Source organism: Brassica napus, chromosome A3 (genome assembly GCF_020379485.1).
Source record: "Brassica napus cultivar Da-Ae chromosome A3, Da-Ae, whole genome shotgun sequence".
NCBI classification, from domain to species: Eukaryota; Viridiplantae; Streptophyta; class Magnoliopsida; order Brassicales; family Brassicaceae; genus Brassica; species Brassica napus.
In genome coordinates this window covers 15,801,233-15,821,793 of record NC_063436.1, presented here as the reverse complement: position 1 = coordinate 15,821,793, position 20,561 = coordinate 15,801,233, and the positions used below count along the sequence as shown (strand labels likewise).

At 38.6% G+C, this 20,561-nt stretch overlaps 4 protein-coding genes across 9 annotated transcripts; 2 read left to right on the top strand and 2 right to left on the bottom strand.

Annotated features, from left to right (window-relative positions):
* Nucleotides 1-628: 628 nt before the first annotated feature.
* On the bottom strand, nt 629-2,709 carry LOC106443923 (prolyl 4-hydroxylase 2). Its single transcript, XM_013885468.3, has 7 exons — nt 2,453-2,709; nt 2,304-2,361; nt 2,121-2,225; nt 1,671-1,728; nt 1,385-1,560; nt 1,225-1,294; nt 629-996 (listed from the first exon to the last, which is right to left on the bottom strand). The coding sequence occupies exons 1-7, from the start codon at nt 2,584-2,586 to the stop codon at nt 701-703; spliced, it is 897 nt and encodes a 298-aa protein (XP_013740922.2). The 5' UTR covers nt 2,587-2,709; the 3' UTR covers nt 629-700.
* A 152-nt stretch (nt 2,710-2,861) lies between these two features.
* On the top strand, nt 2,862-11,028 carry LOC125606984 (SAC3 family protein B-like). 6 transcript variants are annotated; one of them, XM_048776303.1, is made up of 19 exons: nt 2,862-3,103; nt 3,339-3,413; nt 3,571-3,663; nt 3,808-3,897; nt 4,110-4,205; nt 4,506-4,670; nt 4,974-5,093; nt 5,408-5,545; nt 5,853-6,071; nt 6,148-6,380; nt 6,563-6,663; nt 6,771-6,986; nt 7,082-7,309; nt 7,388-7,479; nt 7,555-7,648; nt 7,747-7,839; nt 7,943-8,823; nt 8,897-9,014; nt 9,144-11,028. In XM_048776303.1, exons 1-19 carry the CDS (start codon nt 2,997-2,999, stop codon nt 10,899-10,901), a joined length of 4,917 nt encoding a protein of 1,638 aa, XP_048632260.1. In that variant the 5' UTR covers nt 2,862-2,996; the 3' UTR covers nt 10,902-11,028. The 6 variants fall into 6 exon arrangements, with proteins under 6 accessions (XP_048632260.1, XP_048632259.1, XP_048632258.1 ...); XM_048776302.1 differs by having other exon boundaries at nt 4,503-4,670; XM_048776301.1 differs by having other exon boundaries at nt 3,805-3,897.
* An 871-nt stretch (nt 11,029-11,899) lies between these two features.
* On the bottom strand, nt 11,900-13,656 carry LOC106439099 (probable protein phosphatase 2C 35). The gene is made up of 2 exons (XM_013880462.3): nt 12,275-13,656; nt 11,900-12,188 (listed from the first exon to the last, which is right to left on the bottom strand). Exons 1-2 carry the CDS (start codon nt 13,199-13,201, stop codon nt 12,051-12,053), a joined length of 1,065 nt encoding a protein of 354 aa, XP_013735916.2. The 5' UTR covers nt 13,202-13,656; the 3' UTR covers nt 11,900-12,050.
* Nucleotides 13,657-14,806: 1,150 nt separating this feature from the next.
* On the top strand, nt 14,807-19,416 carry LOC106443924 (probable galacturonosyltransferase-like 4). Its single transcript, XM_048776297.1, has one exon. It carries the CDS (start codon nt 15,178-15,180, stop codon nt 16,216-16,218), a length of 1,041 nt encoding a protein of 346 aa, XP_048632254.1. The 5' UTR covers nt 14,807-15,177; the 3' UTR covers nt 16,219-19,416.
* The last annotated feature ends 1,145 nt before the right edge of the window (nt 19,417-20,561 follow it).

Sequence of the window (20,561 nt, the reverse complement as noted above, 5' to 3'; positions counted from 1 at the left end):
CACAACTTACCAGTTTCTTCAATCAAATCAGACTGGCAGGACCGTGCCTGAGTTTTCTAAAGTTAAAAGCAGTCAAAAAATTTTGGCCCCAAAAACAATATTAAGCACCTTGACAAATGAAACAGCTTATTCAGCCACTGAATGAACAAAATTTCTTATCAAATTGGCCCCCAAAATTGTTTATAAATATATTGGCCCCAAACTCATGCTTGACCAGCTTGTGGTCAGGTCCGGCCCTGCAGACCGATGACATTTTCTTAACCGGTATCAAACCAGAAGCAAAAAGGCAAAACAAAGACAAACAGATTCATCTGCAAAGAACCTGTTATTTTGCATTTTGTAAGATACTATTATATTGCAATGATACCATTTCATAGAGAAGGAATGTTAAATGCATTACTAGAATGTATAAAACACATTTAACTCCCCTCCTGAGAACATATACTTCATTATGATAATGATATGACTGTTTCAATCACATATTCTTCTAATAAAACTCCTCTTGTTTAATTCTCACTGTGCATAACTTGACCTATAAGTCAAGCTAGAAAAACGATCATCCTTATAGGACCTAATTGAAACGGAGAGTCTATTGATAAGAAAAAAAAAGTAACTGATTCAAGAACAGTGAAAACGAAGCTCAGATCAATATAAGAAGTACTTAATGGTACAAAGAGAAGATAAATTTAAACTCTTTTAATTAACAAGCTTTACAGCTACGTCTACAGTTTCCAGGGAGCTCTGGAGTTCCCACCATATACTCTGGATTCTTTGCGCATTCTCCAAGCACCGCCCACCTCTCACAGCTCTCGTTTACATCCGTACAGTTACCGTCATGCGTCACAATCTTATCGAACGAGTCCACGTGGATCCACTTAGTTGCTGACCATTTTTCTCCTTCAATCACAGGACAGCCTCCGTGAAGGCTCAATGTATCTGGAGTTGCGTCTTCGTGGAGGTTGAAGAACAACAGTGCATCTCCTTTCCTCGGTTTCACTAAATAAAACATGTGTTTACAACATTCTAAATTAGAGCCTAACAAAACATTGGCCTTATAGACCCCCAAAATTTTCGAAAAAAATTACATAGATACATGCTCTCAAAAACAAAATTTTAGGCCCTCAAATTTATAAAAAAAAAAACAAATTTAGTTAAAATCTTTAATAAATCGCCTAATGGCCCCTAAATCTAGAGGAACTTGTGATAAGTTTTGTAGTAGCTTACCAGCGATTCCTTTCTTTGCACACTCAGAAAGATCATCTTTGTTTACAGAAAGCTTGCGGCGAGAAGATTCCTGCAGCATAAATGTTCATCAGAGACCAGACCAAAGTGTTCATTGTGTTTATATAAGTGGGGAAGTGATGGGTTTAGTGTGAATACAAACCACTGCATTAGGGAAGACAGTTTCTCCACCCTTTGTGACATTGGAAAGATACATGAGAACCGTTGCTATGCGGTGTCCACCACGGGCGATGTTGACTTTGTCGTGAAAGTAGTCAAAGTGAGCGTCGTATTTTTGACCGTGCTGATATCTCAACACCTGAAGGTCTTCTCCATTTTCTGTTACCAGAGAGTGTAACGACTTAGAAACAATCATAACATATTCTGAAAAGCCTTTCAACAAACTCAACAAGAGTTAAGGTTCCTTGTTACTTGAATGTCTTTGTTACCTTTTGGGAGGAATGTCCATGTAGAGAGCTTGTCCTCTATTCCAGAGACAATAGGATCCTGTGATTAAGCAAAACAAGATTTACATGAAGATTGTAATCCTTACTAAGTACCAACCATAACACATGACTGATAATCATAGATACTTAGATGGATATTTTGTTGACTAGCAACTAGCTCTTAAACCTTGTAGTCCTAGTAGTAACCATCAATGACAAATCTACCAAGATCCAGGAGGCTTATTTAAAAAGCTCCGTAAACATGATCAGTGTAACTCAAAACCAATCCAATATGTGCGTCAACTAGAGATCTAATCAGAGCCGGATTTGGTCACAGTCTAGTGAAACATTGTTCTTGATAAATGTCTATCACCCCCCATAATATCAGATCCGGCCTTAATCTAATACTAATTAATTCATCAGACATGGAAGCGAAACAGAGGAACTTGTCACCTTTCCTTTGGAGATAAACGTGCCGGAGCTGGTCCGAACGTCACTAACTTGACTCTCTCCGTTATCATTATCAGCAACCGCAGATCTCTGCAGATTCTCTTTCGCCTTATTTTCAAAAAAAAAGAAAAAAAATCAGAAACATTCGAATTGAAATCAAACCCAAAAGATTTAGTTTACACTTACAAGTGAGATCAGATGATCACATTCCAAGTCCGTTAGAAAACCTTCATACACAAATGCCCTGACCCAAAATTTCTCAGATTCATGACAAAAGTATACAAAATCGAAGCTCAAAGTTTCGAAATTTACTCGAGGATTGAGGAAAACCAAACCTGGGTTTTGAAGAAACCTGTTTGACTTTAGAAGGGTTGATGATAGAACTTGGAGAACTAATCAGAGAAGTTGATGACTGAAGCTGGACGAGGAAGAGAGCAACGAAGAGCAACAACAATCTGCCGCGAGACATACTCGGAGAGATCTAAAACTGGGAAAAGTTTACTTCTTTTTTTCCAGGAAAATAACGAGGGAAAGTTTTTTTTTATTTTCACTTCTTCGGACAAAAATGTCAACGGTAATGAAAAGTTGATGATCTACCTAACGAGAGATGGCGACGACATTCGCACGTGGTTTGTAATAATAACCAATACAAAGCCCATAAAATAGAGTCAAGGCTTTAAAATATCAAGGCCCAGGCCCAAGCATGAGATCTCTTCGGTTTAATGCGAAGCCTCGAACCGACGTCGTATAAGTAAAAAAAGATTAAATAAACATCCTCGCCGGGAAAGTCACGACGGAGAGCGAAGGAGAAAACTCGATTTGGTCTCGTTTCGATTCGAAGGTTGAAGAAAGAATCAATAGAGAAATTAGCTTACAGAGATGGCGTTTAAGCCTTTCGGAAAAGATGTAGGACCCGCGATGAGCTCCAAGCCATCGCCGTTTACAACGTTTGGCGCTTCTTCTGCTCCTCCTACTCAAACCACCAGGTATGATTTTCGATTCCGTATGGATGTATTAAGCCTTTTTTCTTCTTCTGAGGTTTTAGATTGATTTTACGCTATGAATCTATTGCGCTCTCAATTGAAGCGTTTAGGATCGCGCGAGAGTGAGAAGTATCTTGAGTTTTCTGTGAAATTGTGTTCTAATATCAATTAGGCAGCCTCTAAGCTTCAGGTGTTGAAGCCCATGTGCTTATTGCGATTGTAATTTGTTTTCTTGTAGCAATTCTCCAATTCAGCCACCAGCGTCTCATTCAGCTTATGGAGGACAATCTTTTGGACCACGTGGAGCTCAGAGGTTAGATTAGACTTTGCTTTACAGCTCCGGTTTGTTTCTATGCGAGAATGTTAGGTTGTTTGTGAGCTGTGGAACCTCTTTATGGGGAGATTGTGTTCTTAAGTGCTTTAACTTTCTATGTCATTTACTTACGAACCTTCGTATTGGTTGCTTGTAGTGGTGCTTCAGTTCAGCAGGCACCGCCTCCTTCGGGTTTTCAGAACTCTCCACCTTTTATAGGGCAACCTTACCGACCTGGTGGGGTACAAAGGTTAGACATTCTTAACCTCATCATGGCTTGATCTTTATTTTTTTAATGGCTTGATCTTTATTTTTTTTATTTCAAGTTTTAGGGTGGTTACTTGTTTTATTAAGTTTTCCTTGTACTAATTTATCGTGGATTTTGTAGCAGTAGTCCTCCAATGAATCGAACACCATCTCCTTTGGCTTTTCAAAATCCCTCACCTTCCTCGGGACAACCTTACCGGCCTGGTGGAACTCAGAGGTTAGAGATTTTTTTTTACTCTTATGGCTTTCTTTCTTTTTGTACCTCCTTATATGCGTGTACATGGTCTTTGGGAAAACTTTGATCTGACACAGCTGGTGATGGGATTAACCAGTTTATCTATTTCTTTCGCTTTGATTTTTTATTTTCGTTTGGTGAAAGTTCTGGTTGAATTTTATGAATGGAACACTTTGCTGCTATGTTTTTTTCAGGAGTCCAGGACCTGTCAATGGAATACAATGGGGTTCAGAAGGTTTTCCACGTCCAAGCCCTTCTGTGAGACCTTACCAATTTCCTGGAATTCAGAGGTAAAAAAGTCTACGTTTGTTATTTTCACTTTGAAGAGTGTGATATTTCACAGCTTGGCAGCAGTGTTAATCACACAATTAAAATGTTTTCAGTTTTCTGCAATAGTAAATATAGCAGTAGGATGAGAGAGCAGGGTTTTCGAAGTGCTATAGGTTTCTCTGCCCATCCCAATGCCTAATACATAAGGGCTTACGGTGTAACGGTGGCAGTGGCTTTGAAAATCCATAGGTTTAGCAACAAGCTGTTGGATTGTTCTTGACGAATTCCCTGAATTTCACCTGTTTTATTTTTTCTAGCAGGCCTACTTTAAATCCTCAGTTTGGGCATGATGAGTCAAGGAACTTACTGAAGGATCAGGGTAAACATAGTCTAGCCACATCTGCAGCTAGTATATCACACACTCTTTCGAGAAGTGGACCTGATGCTGTTGAGATTGGTCGATCACAAGATTCAAAAAGGAAAAGGTCATTTTTCTTCCATTTCTTTTAGATGAAGGCAATTTATGACAGCAACCTCTTTGTGCAATAGACATTTCGTCCGTTCTGTAGCACTTTCATATCCTTGACTTTCTTAACACTTGCCCGTTTGCGAAAGTTTGTACACCTGTGTTCTGCGCTCATGTACAGTTCTCTTTCAGGTTTCAAGAGTTTGTTGTGTTCTCGGTGCTAGAAATTTACCAGTCATACGCTTGGCTGTGATGCTTAGTGATATAATGCTTTTTGATGTACCTAATATAAATCTAAAAGTCCTCAATTTTTGTCTTCCAGTCAGTCAGATCTTCCTGGTCGGAGTTTGGGGTTTCCTCGAATAAATCATTCGCCAGTATCAGATTTCGAGAATGGCAGCTTGGTAGATGATGTTCAGCAGCCATCTAGCCACACTTGGATGTAAGCTTTTTTTCTCTTGTCAGTGTCATAAATGTTTTGGTCTCTCCCTCCCTCTGTGCTCTTGGTACAGAAATGTCATGGAATATCTCACATGTGTTATTATAGATAGTAATTTGAACCATATATGTGTCTTTCCTCCTTCATTTCTATACTGTTATTGTCTGTCGTCTCACTTTTGAAACTTGCGTCCTCGTTCTTTTTAGATAGTAATTTGAACCATATATGTGTCTTTCCTCCTTCATTTCTATACTGTTATTGTCTGTCGTCTCACTTTTGAAACTTGCGTCCTCGTTCTTTTTCTCATGTTTTTGAAGACGCTCTCCTTCTGCGGACAATAATCCTGTTAGGTCGAGGAGCAATCCCAATCGGTTGATCCAGCAAGAACAAACCCCAAGCTCTTCATTCCCGTACGCACATGAATCAGTTGAAATTCAGGAAGCAACAAAAAGAAGGTAAACAGCATGATGACTCACCATATTTTGTAAGCTTATTATTGTGTTTCCGTCCCCCTTTCCTACGTGTACTTATGAATGGCAGGTTAAGTCACAATCTTAAGAAACTATATCGTTAGCAAATTGGTGTATAAGCGTATTGCCGTATTTACGTTTAAAGTAAATGGTTTCATGCAAATTTTTTCTCTTACTAGCCTGTGAAACCATTCTTATTTCTCTTGTAGCTCTATCTTTAGTGCTCTTGCAACAAATCTGTTTTTTTTTTTCTCTATCTGGCTCTTATTTAAGCATGCTGACTGTATGGTAGGCTTTCGACATCTCCTCCTGCGTCAGGCGCAAAGTCATTTATGCTTTCAAGAAGCTCGGATTCCCAATTTCCTGTGCAGCCCTCCTCTCTAAATAATTTCAATAGTGCGGGTAAGGCAAACAGTTCACCTGCAACAAAAAGGACGAGATCTCCAACTTCATATCCAGTGGAAGAGGATATCCTGGGAAACTCTTTTCCTTCTCGAGATTGTACTGAAGGGTAAATTAAACTAATTAAAAAAATAAATATGTGGACTAGTTCTTAAGTTTTTATGAACTGTGTGCGTTTTGTACAGAGAAGAACAAGCCAGGGCAAAGAGACTGGCCCGCTTCAAGGGTGAACTAGACCCTGTTCCAGCCCGTCCTGTTGATACTCAACTTACTAAATCATCCGTAAATAAAACTGTGAAGCCTCTGGACAACAAACAAACATTCAATTCACTGGAATCAAGCAGGGATGCCTTGCCTGAATATGAAAGCTCGGAGCAACCCTCTCTTATCGTTGGATTATGCCCTGACATGTGTCCTGGTAAGCATACGCTGAGACATGCTTATAAAAAGACACTGAGTGTAGTCTTTGATTTATTTTATCTGATTAAATAACAGTTTTGTTTCTAACAAAATTGATCTTGCCCATATTGATGTCTAGTTGTAGTGAGTTATGTGATTGTAGAACAAATATATTGAGGTTTTTCTTGTTCATCTTTCCAGAGTCGGAACGAGGAGAGCGTGAAAGGAAGGGGGACTTGGACCATTATGAGCGTGTGGATGGAGATAGGAACCAGACGAGCAAATTCCTTGCCGTGAAGAAAGTAAGTTTACCTTTCATATCAATTTATCGTCAGATTCTTTCTTAAGATGTCAGATGCTAGGCTACCTATTCACTCTGATGACTACTTATATATTTGCCTTTGAATAGTATACCAGGACGGCGGAGCGAGAAGCAATTTTGATACGACCTATGCCAATCCTGCAGAATACAATGGAATATTTGCTAAGTTTGCTAGACCGACCGTACAATGAAAACTTTCTTGGCATGTACAACTTCTTATGGGATAGGATGAGAGCTATTCGAATGGATCTAAGAATGCAACATATTTTCAACCGAGAAGCTATAACTTTGCTGGAGCAAATGGTTTGTGTTTTCCGATCTTATATAAAGCCCATTAAACATGATAACAAGCAGTATTCTGCTTTGGATATCTCTTACTATTGATTTCCTTGGTATAGATAAGACTTCACATCCTTGCAATGCATGAGCTATGCGAATATACTAAAGGAGAGGGCTTTTCGGAGGGGTTTGATGCGCACCTGAATATTGAGCAGATGAACAAGACATCTGTTGAGTTGTTTCAAATGTATGATGATCACAGGAAGAGAGGAATAACTGTTCCTACAGAAAAAGAGTTCCGTGGCTATTATGCTCTTCTCAAACTCGACAAGCACCCTGGCTATAAGGTAAATACTTTTTTGCTGAAATTTGCGCTCAGAATTTTGTGCCAAGTTCTTAACCTGACGATAAATTCTTCCTGTTAGGTTGAACCTTCTGAGCTTTCTCTTGATCTTGCTAACATGACTCCAGAAATAAGGCAAACGTCAGAAGTTCTCTTTGCCCGCAATGTAGCCAGGTAGCTCCTTGGACTTGTTTTTGGGTGTTAGTTTGTTAACCTGGTCTAAGTATTGGAACTATTGTGCAATTTCAGAGCTTGTAGAACTGGCAACTTTATCGCCTTCTTTCGCCTCGCACGGAAAGCAAGCTATCTTCAAGCATGTCTAATGCATGCACATTTTTCGAAGGTAAGGCTTATTTGTGGTGTAGGTTCAAAAGTTATATTCTTACCAATATTGGTGTGTGGTTAATTAACCGAGATCTAAGCTTTATTCTGTTTTATCAGCTAAGAACTCAGGCACTTGCTTCTCTGCACTCGGGTCTCCAAAATAATCAGGGTATCCCAGTTTCAGATACGTCAAATTGGATAGGGATGGAGGTAATTTTCCATCAATCTGCTACTTGGTGTATCCTTTTTGTGGTCGGCTGTGACAGAGTAATTGCTAGAGGTCTTACATTTTTCTTCTGGTGATGGAATTTAGGAAGAGGACATAGAAGCCCTGTTGGAGTACCATGGATTTTCAATAAAAGTGTTTGAAGAGCCATACATGGTAAAGGATGGCCTATTTCTCCATGCTGATACGGACTATAAAACAAAATGCTCAAAACTTGTTCACATGAAAAAGTCAAGAACCATTGTGGAAGATGTTTCTGCTCCCTCGACGGATGAAAATGTTTCTGCTCCCTCTCCGTTGTCATCATTGCCGACAGAAGCGAATAAAGGACATAAACCGCTTATTGCCACCTATAAACAGCAAATACCGCCTGCTCAAAGTCCTAAGAAACAAACATCAGTGCGTCCAGTTGATAAAGAAATGACCGACTCGAAGACTTCCCTCTTACTGGAGGAGGACAAGCCAGTGAGAACATCTGTAATAAATCCAGTGTGGCCACCTGTTATAAATCCAGCAGTGGATCAACAGAAACAAAATGACCTTACGCCGGCTGGTGGATTTCATTCTCCCCTGAAGTTCAGTTCTCCTTTTGGTTCTCCTGGATTTCCTCAAGCTGTATCCTCGAATCTGAAGAAACAACCTAATGACGGCCACACTAGTTCATCTCCTGCGAAAATTAAATTTCCATTTGTAGCGCATATGCAAATGAATCTTGTGCCTGAACCTACTTTGCAACAAAGTCCGAAGTCTACGCCAATGGAGAGTTTGCCTGTAACTACCATTTCAGAGTCTCCGACGATTGTAGAAAACATATCTGCTTTGGAAGAATCAGTACCTGAAGCTGCGATGACTGGTACCATGGAAGAGGGACTCCATGACATTGAACAGGAAGATGAGGATGGAACTGAGGACATCACAAATCAATATGACGAGGAAGTGGCGAAGGCAAAACTTAAATTGATGATAAGGTGTACCTTCTCATGCAAGTTGATAATTGGTGTAGGTTACTCTTTCTAACTTTTCTTTTCTGAATCTTCACAGATTATGGAAGCGGTGGTCTTCACGCCAAAGTCAATTACGGGAGCGTCGACAGTTAGCTGCAACGGCTGCACTGAGTTCTCTATCCCTGGGCACACCTATCCGATTCAGCAAACCTGATGTAAGTTTCAGTTTCCTTCCCCGTAACATGTGCTGATCATTGGTCCTTTTGTCAAGCAAGCATTGAAAGTCTTTGATGCATTTACTAACGAGGTTGGTAGTCTAATCTCGTTTCTCACTTCATACACAGCAATCTAGGCCGTGTGGTGAGTTTGACATTGATCAAGCAATGAAGAGGAGATTTGAAGAACGTGAAAAATCATGGTCAAGGCTGAATATTTCAGATGTGATAGCTGATACACTACTCGAAAGGAATCCAGACTCAAAATGCATATGCTGGAAGGTCATCTTATGTACTCAGGCTAAATCAGTTAACACCTCAAGTCAAGATACACATTCAGCAGCCAGTCGTTGGTTATTATCAAAGCTTATCCCTCACACAGAACATACCGTCCCCGATGAGAATCTGCTGTTTTCAGCCCCCGGTGTATCGGTATGGAACAAATGGATTGAAAGTGGATGTTGTCTTTCAGTAGCTAGGGATGTGGAAGCTGATAAAGCTCTCTGTGAAGCAACACGTGGCGCAAGTGCAGTTCTTTTCCTTGCATCTAAAGACCTCCCTCTGAATCACCAGAGAGAACAGCTTAACCGCATTCTTCAATCAGTACCAAACGATTCACTCCTTCCCCTTCTCGTTATAATCAGCTCAAGCAACCGTGAAAGCGTGGATCCTGATACCAACCTCGTCTCTGAGCTAGGCCTTCATGATATTAACAAATCAAAGATCGCAAGCTTCACCATCGTCTCTATCGCTAATAAATCTCAGAAGGGACATGAAGTTCGTTTTTTCAGCGATTCACGGCTAAGGGACGGGCTTAAATGGCTTGCGGGAAATTCACCTCTGCAAGCAAATCTCCATCACGTTAAACCGCGAGAACTCGTTCTGACTCATCTCAGTTTTTCACTGGAGTTGCTTAAGAAGATGCCGGATCAAGAACTTGGTCCTAACATCTGCATATCAGCCTTCAACGACGCATTGGAAACATCAAAAAGAAACGTCGCTTCTGCTGCTGAAGCAAATCCTATCGGTTGGCCTTGCCCCGAAACAATGTTGCTAGAGGATAATAGAAAAGAACATTTAATGTTAAAGCAGTATTTACCCAACCTAGACTGGAGCAGCGCAGAGAGCATCAAACCACTCAACTCCATGCTCGAGAACTGTAAGCTTCCATGTCTTGAAGATGATCTGAAATGGTTAACCAAAAAATGTGCTTCTGGTGATGAGATAGAGAACCATACGCAACGGCTCGAGGGATGCTTAGTTGAGTACTTGACACAGACAAGCAATCTTATGGGAGTCTCATTAGCCGCCAAAGAAGCAGGAGTGATGGTGCAAAGAAACACTAGACTCGAACTCCGTAGCTCAAGCTACTACCATATCATCCCGAGATGGATCGGAATCTTCCAGAGGATCTTCAACTGGCGGATAATGGGTTTGCTAGATTCGTCGTCTTCCTCAGCTTACGTACTGAAGTCCGACCTCACCATGTCAGCTTCGAGCTATGCTGATAAGTTCTTGTCTGAAGAAGAAGCAGCATACCAGTCTCCTCGTCCGAATCTTCCTTTGCTTCGTGAAATGATCCAAATCAGCTGCAGCCCCTTCAAGGCGTCTCAGGTTCAGACAGAAAGGGTTATCGATGATCATAGAGATATAGATGAGACGATGTTGGAGAAGAGTAGAGAAGCTTCTAGAAGGATTGATGTGATGATGATAACTGAGGATGATGAGTTAGCTGATGAAACTGAGAGAACGCTGAGGGATAAAGAAAGAGAAGCTGCGGAGAAGAAGAAGATGAAGGATAGAGAAAGTGAGAGATTAGATGAATTGTTGGAGAAATGTAACTTGGTACAGAACAGCATAGCTGAGAAGCTCTGCATTTACTTTTGAAAGTTTCTTCATCTCTTTCTGTTAGTGTTAATGTTGTTGCATGTTTCCATGTCAGTTTAGTTGAGCTAGAGGGTGAAGATGCTGCTATTATGATTAATGATTTAATATGCATGCTTACACACTATTACTCAAGGAATTCCAAATACCTATAGCAAATGTAATACTAATCTTTCAACTATTAAAGTAGAGCTAGTATCGTTTTTTGTGGCATGATGGCATCTATAGCATATAGCAATACTGGTAGGGTATGAATGGTGACCAGGGAACGGCGAGTAATAACGTATTTACTAACGTTTCTAAAAAAAATCACCATTCACAAGGAATAATAATTCTTTCTCATTCCTTTTCATTTCTTTTTTTGTAGAAAATTAAAGAACAAAATTATTCCTTATTAAAATTGATAAATAACAGCCATTCCTTTTCATTCCTGCTATTTTATTCTCAAACATTCCTTTTTTATTTGTTCCTCTTGTTTCTCGAATGGTTACCAATCAGACCCTAAATGTCCACCAACATAAAAATTAACTTTTGCAAGGAAAAAACCTTTACTTTTTCAGAGAACTAAAACAACACTGGCTGACTTTTCTCCTTTTTTTGGTTTAAATTTTGGAAAGCAAGTAAACAACACAGCAATTTATCACAACTGAGCAAAAAATTGACTTACTTTTGTGCTATAAAAATACAAAAATTGGCTGACTTTTGTGCTGCAAATGATCAAAAAGTTGGCTGACTTTTTTGCCATAAAAGTTCAAAAAGCTGCCGGCCATTAAAACTTTAATCTACTCATTCCCTTACTTAAAGATAATAATAATATACAAAACCAAAACTAAACACATTTCAACTTTTCATGTTCAGTGGGAAAGAGCTTAATCATCATCAATCAAATATTGACTACTGAAAGCAGATGTTGCAGAAAAAATCTAAGGAAAGCTTCACCATTACATTGTATCTATAGCTTTCATCTCTGCAACAAATCAACTTCTTTGGACCAAATGTTGTATTAAACACATCTTGTAACTCAGTAAAAGAATCTCTTTTCAACACACTTTTACTTTGCTATATATGATGAATCTCTGACATAGAAACACAGAAAGAAACAACACAATGAGGCAAATAGAAAATGTGAATCATATGCCATCATCATCATCATCATTCATTAGACAAGTTTTTAATCTGTACAATGATAATTGTGATATCATCTGTCCTATTCTCATGCTGCAACCACAGTTTGTATGACTCCGCCGCAGCCGCTGCACATCCATCTCTCGGATCAGCATACCTCCCCACCTGCAAACAACACATATCTCAATCACATTCTATAGATAAACAAACAACACATCAAAAGAGTTGTGTCTTTATGTCTTAAAATTTACCATATCAACAACAGCTTGGCTTGGAAGAAACTCGAAGATCCCATCACTCGCAACAACAAAGAACAAATGATTCGGCGAAAGCTTAACCATAGACACTTCAGGCTCAGCAGTAACACCAATCCCCTCAGCTAAACTATCACCAACGCTCCTAGTAAACGCCGTCCCTGGATACATCCCGTTCTGCACCCAAAGCCTAGGCGGGTCACCTCCTTCGTTCTCTTCACTAGCCCACGTCTGCACGCTCGGATCCTTCAACCCTTCGACCTGATCAACACTCAGCACTCTAGCTCCACACCCTTTCACCCTCTCACACTCATCTGTCCTAAACGGCGTCTGATCATAAGACAAATCCTCAGCTAAGATCCTGTTCCTGTGACTCCCGTCTTTAACAGCCAACACAGCTCTCGAATCCCCGACATTAGCTACATAGATCTTGTCCCCAACGACAAGAACTGTAATAGCAGTGGTCCCACTCATCGAATCATCTATCTCGCTGTTATGTAACTCCTCGTTAACTCTTAAAAAAGCAGTCTTGTAAGCCTTCTCTGGGTCTTGAAGCAGAGCAGAGTCTTCAGACAAGAGTTCAACGACTCTGTTCTTGACGAAGTTAGAGCATTGAGTCCCGAACACGCCGTGGCCATCGAAGACGCCGAAGAGGTGAACGTTGGGGTTGCCTTGGAGCTCGGTTTTGATGCAGTAAGTGTCTTGATTCTCTTTGTCAGGCGAGTCAGGGTAGTAGCCTCGTTGGGAGAGAACAGAGTAGACCATTTCGAAGCTGGGAGATGGGACATGGATTGTTGTTGATGAGAGAGGCTTCGGAACGGCGTCGTTTTGGGGCTTGGAGGTTGGTCCGTGCCCACGAGAAGAGGCGGCTTCTGATGATGACGATGGGTATCGGCTACAACATTTGCATTGAACGCAACCCATCTAGAAAGAAAAAAACAGAGTACGCAAACGAAACAGAGTATGCGAACGAGACGGAGCTAAAAGGAGGGATTTTGAGGGAAAGGGAGAGATGGGTATTGGTTAGATTCAGGCAAAGCGTTGAGCTTTGCGGATGTCATGTTGGATTCGCAGCCAAAGATGGAATCTTATTCGGACAAAACAGAGAAAGATCGAAACTTTCTTTTCTGGGTTGTTCGAATTCTTCTTCGCCTTCGATTCTTCTTTTGTTTGATTCGTGTTTGCCTCACAACGTTTCTCTTTGGAGAAGTCAAGATTTGAGAAACCCTAGAAGACGTTTCAAAGAAAAGAATGAAAAAACGAGAGAGAGAGGGAGAGAAAGAAAGAGATGAGCTTTTGGTCGTTTCCACGCGTGGGTTTGGCCTCTCTGAACAGCGGCGCACGAATTCACAAAAGAGACAGAGATTTTTTTTTTGAGAAAATTGATTGAATCTTTTTTGTTTTTACCAAGAAAAATAAAATCAATGCTTTTTCTTGTTTCTTTTTTTTTTTCTCTGTAACGGTTCGGGTTTCGTAACGTTTTTAACCGACCCGGTGAGTTTTCGCGAAAATATCGTTTCGGTTAATAAAAGGCCTAATGGGCCTAGTAGATTTAGTGGCCCATAAATCTAGTAGACAATTATACTTTTACTTCTCTATTAGAACATGATTCCACTCTAAAAACTCCGGATTAATCATGGTCTTACTTTTTACCATGCTTTTGAGTTACGTTGCAGATATACAACTTTATCAATCATTTATTTTCGTCTAACTGTAATCATGGTTGTTAAAATCATATTTTTTTGACAAAACCCTGTCGACTATCCAAACACACTTAGTGCTACATGGTTAGACTAATTCGAAAGCGTATCACATTGCTTACTCCGAGTTTAAATACTTTTCGACTATTGTTAAGGATAAACCGATCGTTTGTTAAGATCTCCATGTAAATTATTTAGACCAAAATCCAAGTCCAGACCAACCAAATAGTGATAAAATCAATTTACATAATGTGTTGACATTACATTCCCGATAGTATTAATCTGTCTTGTAAAGTACATGTATACATGGGTCTATCAGTGAATAAATAAATTTTTTAAGAATGAAAATTATTTTATTAAAGAGGTAAATCGATAAAGAAACAAGTATTCTGTTACACAAAACAAGTATTTCTTTTCTAAATTTTTGGATAAAATGGCAAATTAGTTGTAGAGGCAGTTACGTTGAAAAGTTCGTTAGATTGTGAGTTATGTATATTTTCAACAGATTTTGTTTATATATTTATATGCGAATGACATGCGACCATATGTATATAATATCTTGGTTGCATGCATGAAGAACGGAGTATTCAAATGTGGACTGAGTATATCTCCTAGAGATAAAGCATTAGGCTCTATCTGTTTTGAGCTACATAAGATGAGCATTTTATCTCCTTCTCAAACTACATGAAAACCATATGCAATACATTCTAGAAGAAAGTTGTTATTCTAATCTTAGAACCGCAAATGCAATCAACTGAAAGAAACGACAGCAAAACAAATTATTCAGCACAAACTCATCCTAAAAATCATTTCTCAAAAAAAAATCTCATCCTAAAAATAAGCAAAACATTTATCACCAAAAAAAACTTGCACCAGTTTATAAGAATCTAAGGAAAGAAGAAACAAAATCTAAAAACTCCCACCTGTTTCATTGGACAACAAACTTGTCTTCTTCCTAAATCATAGGAAGTAGATTTTTTTGAGACAAAGATTGCGTAGGAAACACTCCTCCTACCTTCAATCTCTTCCTCACATTTCAACTGCTAATAAAACAATCATCTTCCCAAACCCTTTATTCTAGCCCCTTCCCTAAACAATGGCTCTGTTAACTATTCATCTCTTTAATTTGTAACTAAACCCTTTTCTTAAAAAGAAATAAAATAAAATAATTAAAGAGTTTACCTGAGAATTAGGTTCAGGATGGCCTCAAGGAGCCTCTCCTACACACAACTCCTAGGCCTCCTGTCCTTTATCCTCCTAACCTCCACAATGGCGGTTCGTGTTGGAGTCATTCTTCACAAGCCTTCTACTCCAACCCTTCCTGTATTTAGAGAAGCCCCAGCTTTCAGAAATGGTGACCAATGCCTTGAGGCTGATCAGATTCATATAGCCATGACTCTTGACACAAACTACCTCCGTGGAACAATGGCTGCTGTTTTTTCTCTCTTACAACATTCAACTTGCCCTGAAAACCTCTCTTTTCATTTCCTCTCCCTTGCTCACTTCGAAAACGACCTCTTCTCCAGCATCAAATCAACTTTTCCTTACCTAAACTTCAAGATTTATCAGTTTGATCCAAACCTTGTCCGCAGCAAAATCTCCAAATCCATCAGGGAAGCCCTAGACCAGCCTCTAAATTACGCGAGGATCTACCTCGCGGATATAGTTCCTCCCAGCGTCGACCGGATCATATACCTAGACTCTGACCTCGTCGTGGTAGACGACATAGAGAAGCTATGGCACGTGGACATGGAAGGTAAAGTTGTGGCTGCTCCTGAGTACTGCCACGCAAACTTCACACACTATTTCACAAAAACGTTTTGGTCGGACCCGGTACTTGTTAAAGTACTTGAAGGAAAACGACCGTGCTATTTCAACACGGGTGTGATGGTCGTGGACGTTGATAAATGGAGGAAAGGGTTGTATACACAAAAGGTAGAGGAGTGGATGACTGTTCAGAAGCAGAAGAGGATATACCATTTGGGTTCATTACCTCCTTTTTTGCTTATATTCGCCGGTGATATTAAAGCGGTTAACCATAGGTGGAACCAGCATGGTTTAGGAGGAGATAACTTTGAAGGGAGATGCAGAACGTTGCACCCTGGTCCGATAAGTCTACTTCATTGGAGTGGGAAAGGGAAGCCATGGTTGAGATTAGATTCAAGAAAGCCTTGTATTGTTGATCATCTCTGGGCTCCGTATGATTTGTACCGTTCATCAAAACATTCTTTAGATGAGTAGAGCCAAAGAGGAAGTAAGAAGATTGACACATATGTGTAAATAGGAGATGGAGACGGTCCAAGCAGGGTGGGTGCGAGCAAAGGAAGCGAGATGCAAAACAAAGCTAAAACAAGTTGTAGCGAAAAGAGAGAAACCAAGAGAGTTGATTTTTTTGTTAAGACACACTCTTAATGCAAAAAGACACATTGTGCATGAGATCAGTAGTGAGATGGTATCATCATCATCATGATTTGTTTCTCTTATTCAAGTGTTTTTTTTTTTAACATTTCTCCCTCTCTTGGATTTAACGTGTAATATACATAGGGTAGTGTTACTTCAAAAATGGAGGATTAAATTCATTCTTTATTAATTCAATTTTTCAGTATCTCATTCTATTAGAAATTAACCGTTCTCCTTATCAAACCAACAATGGTCATTGTCCTTATTATTTGTTATGTTCAAGTTTCATAACCGAAAATATTTGAACCTTCGAAAGCTTGTGTTGCCTCATTAGCTTCAAGATTTTTTTTTTTTTTTATGAATCACAGCATGCTATGACTATATGGTATCTTAGTTTATAAACTACGAAGTGTTAGGTTAATATTATCCCCAAGGCTTTTTGTTATTTTCACATAAAAAAAAAATATATATATATATATATAAAACACTCAGAATTAGCGTATAATTAATAAATATTAAGTTTTTCGCTAGATATCAAAATTATATTTACTGGAAAAGAAACTGTTACTTTTAAGCTTGTCCCGGATATTTTGCTCTATCCTGTTAGGAAATAGTCATCATCAAACCTAATAAGAAAAGTGAGATCGAACTTCTTATGTACAAAGACAACAAGATATCATCACGACAGGGTCTAAACATGCGTAGTCCATATTCGACAACCAAAGTGTTCTTTCTCTTTCTCTTTCTTGGTGGTGGCTTCATCATGGGGTCTATCGTTGGAGAAAGAATATCCTTCTTTAAATGTCACTTATCTTAAGATATTTATGTTGAAAGAACGTTATTATGCGGTGACTAGATTAAGGCACGGCTCGATGAGGGATCCCAAATTTCGAGTCAAATCGAATAAACTCGCTCCTAGAGGTAAAGTTAAATTGCTATTCTTAAACTATATAGCTGAATGAATCTTTCATATGATAATACGTAGTGAAGCAATTACAATACAGTATAATGATTTGTTTTTGGTGTCTCTCACAACGGGGTTAAGACGCGAATGTGGATATAAGGTGGGATATGACGAACGAAAGTGATGGTAATTACTCGGCTAATGTCACAATCTCCAGCTACGTGGTGGATCACGAAATTGAACAGCCATGGAACTTAGCGTGGATATGGGTAAAAAAGGAAACACTATTTGGAACTTTGGGTTCTGAAGGCACACAACACGGCTTTGTTTCTTTCAGTGAGGACGCTGATATCGGCACGTACACGTACTGCTTGAACAACGTGACGTTGGACTTACCGCGACAAACTGATCTTAACTGCATAGGTGGTACTGTGATTCTGCCGCGGTTTGTAAGAGATGACATTGCGAAAGGCTCAACTTCATTTCAGATTTCTGTTAGCCATTATAATAGAGGATATCGCGCACAGCCCCCTTATGATGTAACTTTGAGCACACGAGGATTTGAATACGAACTCGAATATGATTCAATGGAGCAAGTAATTGATACTCATCTGAGTAAGTCCACTGAATTGTTGGCACATCATATACATACCTTTTCTTTTGTAAGCTTTTACGAGTCAGTTCATGTCCCTTTTTTTTTGTAGATACCTGGAGTACGACGTGCATTCTCTCCATCTCCAATACCAAAAAGTTCCACGAGATTCATAATAACAATGATGAACTGTGAAGTTGTGGGTGTTCTTCTTATTTGCCGTTTCTGTTGGTGATTTCACTATCTTTTAGATCAGAAATAATGTGTGTTTTTTTCGTGTGTGGAGTTTTTCACCTCATCATGCAAAATGAAACTCAAGTTATGCTGTTTTAATAGAATATATTTTTGTTTAGAAAAAATTTAAACAATTTCTCAAAACTACAGATAATCTAAAGTCAACTCTTTGACAAATAATTGATCCTATCAAATGTTTTGAAATCTAATTTATATACCTTAAAATATCAGTTTCATTTAACTTCTCAATAATTTAATATCTAGTTTTTTTTTCCTTTTACGTAATTCATTGTTTCTAAAAAATTTACTTTACCGTAAAGTTTATGTAGCAATTTATACATGCAAGACAAAGTGTCCACACAATGAAAGAAACAGATAATTTCTGGTTGTATTTCACTCAAGGAACGATTACAATAAGATGATACTAAAAAGAAGAAAAGCATAAGAAATTAGCTTTTGTAGAAATAAGAACATCAAATTTATGAAAATGTTTTCCCTTTTCCATTTCATTGAAGTTCCCTATGCAAATAGAAAACGTTTCCCCAAAATGGTGAATTATGGACATCTCACCCAAGAACCTTTCCGATATAAAGTAGAGCTCGGTGATAGAGCTATATATGAGGGTACAATAGGAAGAGAGACATTAACGTATAGGACAGGCTAGGGGCTTTAGCACCATAGATGACGTTTATTTTGACGTTTACTTGAACCCCTTCTTAGTTTCGTCTCCAACCCCAGAATAAACGTCATCTATGGTGCTAAAGCCCCTATAGCCTGTCCTATACGTTAACGTTTCCCTTCCTATTGTACCCTCATATATAGCTCTGTCACCGAGCTCTACTTTATATCGGCATGGGCTATTTCTTGAGCCCGTCCGGACCAAAAACACGGGGCTCAGTCCCTCAGCTCTCAGTCCCTCACAGCTTATGGGAGAAAAGGAGGATGACTTTGACGGACTGTAGAGGGTGTTGGGCTTGGGGAGAACCCAGGTCAACTCTACGCCCGTATTAGGTGCAATCGTACTTCCTCCGGTGGGTCCCCGACTGAGATGCCCGCCAGAGCTGCGGTTGGAATGATTTGGAGTTCATCTTGATGATCTTTCTTCCGCTTGTTCCTATACTTAAGTCCTGTCTCGGCTTTGGACGAGACGTACTCCCAGGTGGTGGGAGTGACGAAGGTGACACAAACGACTTGAAGGAGTATGATGAAGAGCATTTTGATTTTACTTTGCAAGATGTAGAATTGTATATGAAGGGATATGCAAGATGTAAATAATATTATGATCTATATATAAGTTAATTAAGTGAGATATGGTAAGTAAGTGATAGGTGAGCGGTGATATGTGTGATAGGGAGCATGGAATAACCATGCACTTAGCTTAAATTGTGTGATTTCCTAAACACGTAGTCTACGTGGTAATATGTGTGATAGGGAGCATGGAATAACCATGCACTTAGCTTAAATTGTGTGATTTCCTAAACACGTAGTCTACATGTTTATTTTAAAGAAAAATTGATTTTAAACAATATTGGTTAACTACGTGTTTACGGTTAACAAAAAACTGTACATTTATAAAGACCAAGAACCATACATACACTTTTAAATTTATAGAGTAGACATTAAATACCTTGGCATATTATATAAGGTGGTTTTTTGGACCAAATATATGGTAGGATTATAATGGTTAATATAATTTTTTGGGGTCAAAATTAGATATGATTTTAAATAAACAATTATTAACGCTACCTTTGTGAATCAACAAAACGCCATTGACGTGTTGGTGTCATACCTTAGCCATCTCATGGGTTTTCAGTGACGGTAACTCACTCAATGCTTATGCTCCACTTGTTAATAAAACTATACTAATTATTTAATTAACATTGTCGTATGAATAATATATATGGTATACAGCTGTGTTATTATGCGCCAATTTTGTGTGTTGAACGTAACAGTTAATAATAGAAAGTTTTATTTATTCGTCTTAACATAAGGGAATACTTTAGATATATGATTTAATTTGTGCTAAGTATGACTAATGGTATTGTATTGTAAATTTGTAATTAATCGAGTAATAGATAATTTTTTATTTAAAAGATGTAAGAAACTCTATTGTGAATAACTTTATTTTTAATATTAAATTAGAGCTTGATCAGGACACCCGCACGAATATTTATTTTAACTAGAGGTATCACCGCGCTACGCGCGGTTTGTTTATCTATAAAACTTGCATGTTTATTTTTAATATTAAACTTAGATGGCAAAATTTAATTATATAACTTATTTGTTTTGATATAATATTTAACAAATTAGAAGGATTATTTTGAAAAATATAAGTTTTTTCTTCAAAATATTGTTAATTTATATTTTAATATATGTTTTAGATTTAAACATAGTTAAAAAATTTATTAATCTTTTAGTAATCATGTTAAATTTTATTAAAACTTCAAATACTCT

Bases quoted from the DNA above. Each gene is read 5' to 3' on its own strand.
- LOC106443923 (XM_013885468.3), bottom strand. From the start codon at position 2,586: ATGTCTCGCGGCAGATTGTTGTTGCTCTTCGTTGCTCTCTTCCTCGTC. The intron at 2,362-2,452 runs GTTTGGTTTTCC...ATTTTGGGTCAG, and splicing joins CAGGTTTCTTCAAAACCCAG to GGCATTTGTGTATGAAGGTT. The intron at 2,226-2,303 runs GTAAGTGTAAAC...TTTGAAAATAAG, and splicing joins GTGATCATCTGATCTCACTT to GCGAAAGAGAATCTGCAGAG.
- LOC106443924 (XM_048776297.1), top strand. From the start codon at position 15,178: ATGGCCTCAAGGAGCCTCTCCTACACACAACTCCTAGGCCTCCTGTCC.
- LOC125606984 (XM_048776298.1), top strand. From the start codon at position 2,997: ATGGCGTTTAAGCCTTTCGGAAAAGATGTAGGACCCGCGATGAGCTCC. The intron at 7,310-7,387 runs GTAAATACTTTT...TCTTCCTGTTAG, and splicing joins ACAAGCACCCTGGCTATAAG to GTTGAACCTTCTGAGCTTTC. The intron at 7,480-7,554 runs GTAGCTCCTTGG...GTGCAATTTCAG, and splicing joins TTTGCCCGCAATGTAGCCAG to AGCTTGTAGAACTGGCAACT.
- LOC106439099 (XM_013880462.3), bottom strand. From the start codon at position 13,201: ATGGGTTGCGTTCAATGCAAATGTTGTAGCCGATACCCATCGTCATCA. The intron at 12,189-12,274 runs GTAAATTTTAAG...TGTTGTTTGCAG, and splicing joins GCCAAGCTGTTGTTGATATG to GTGGGGAGGTATGCTGATCC.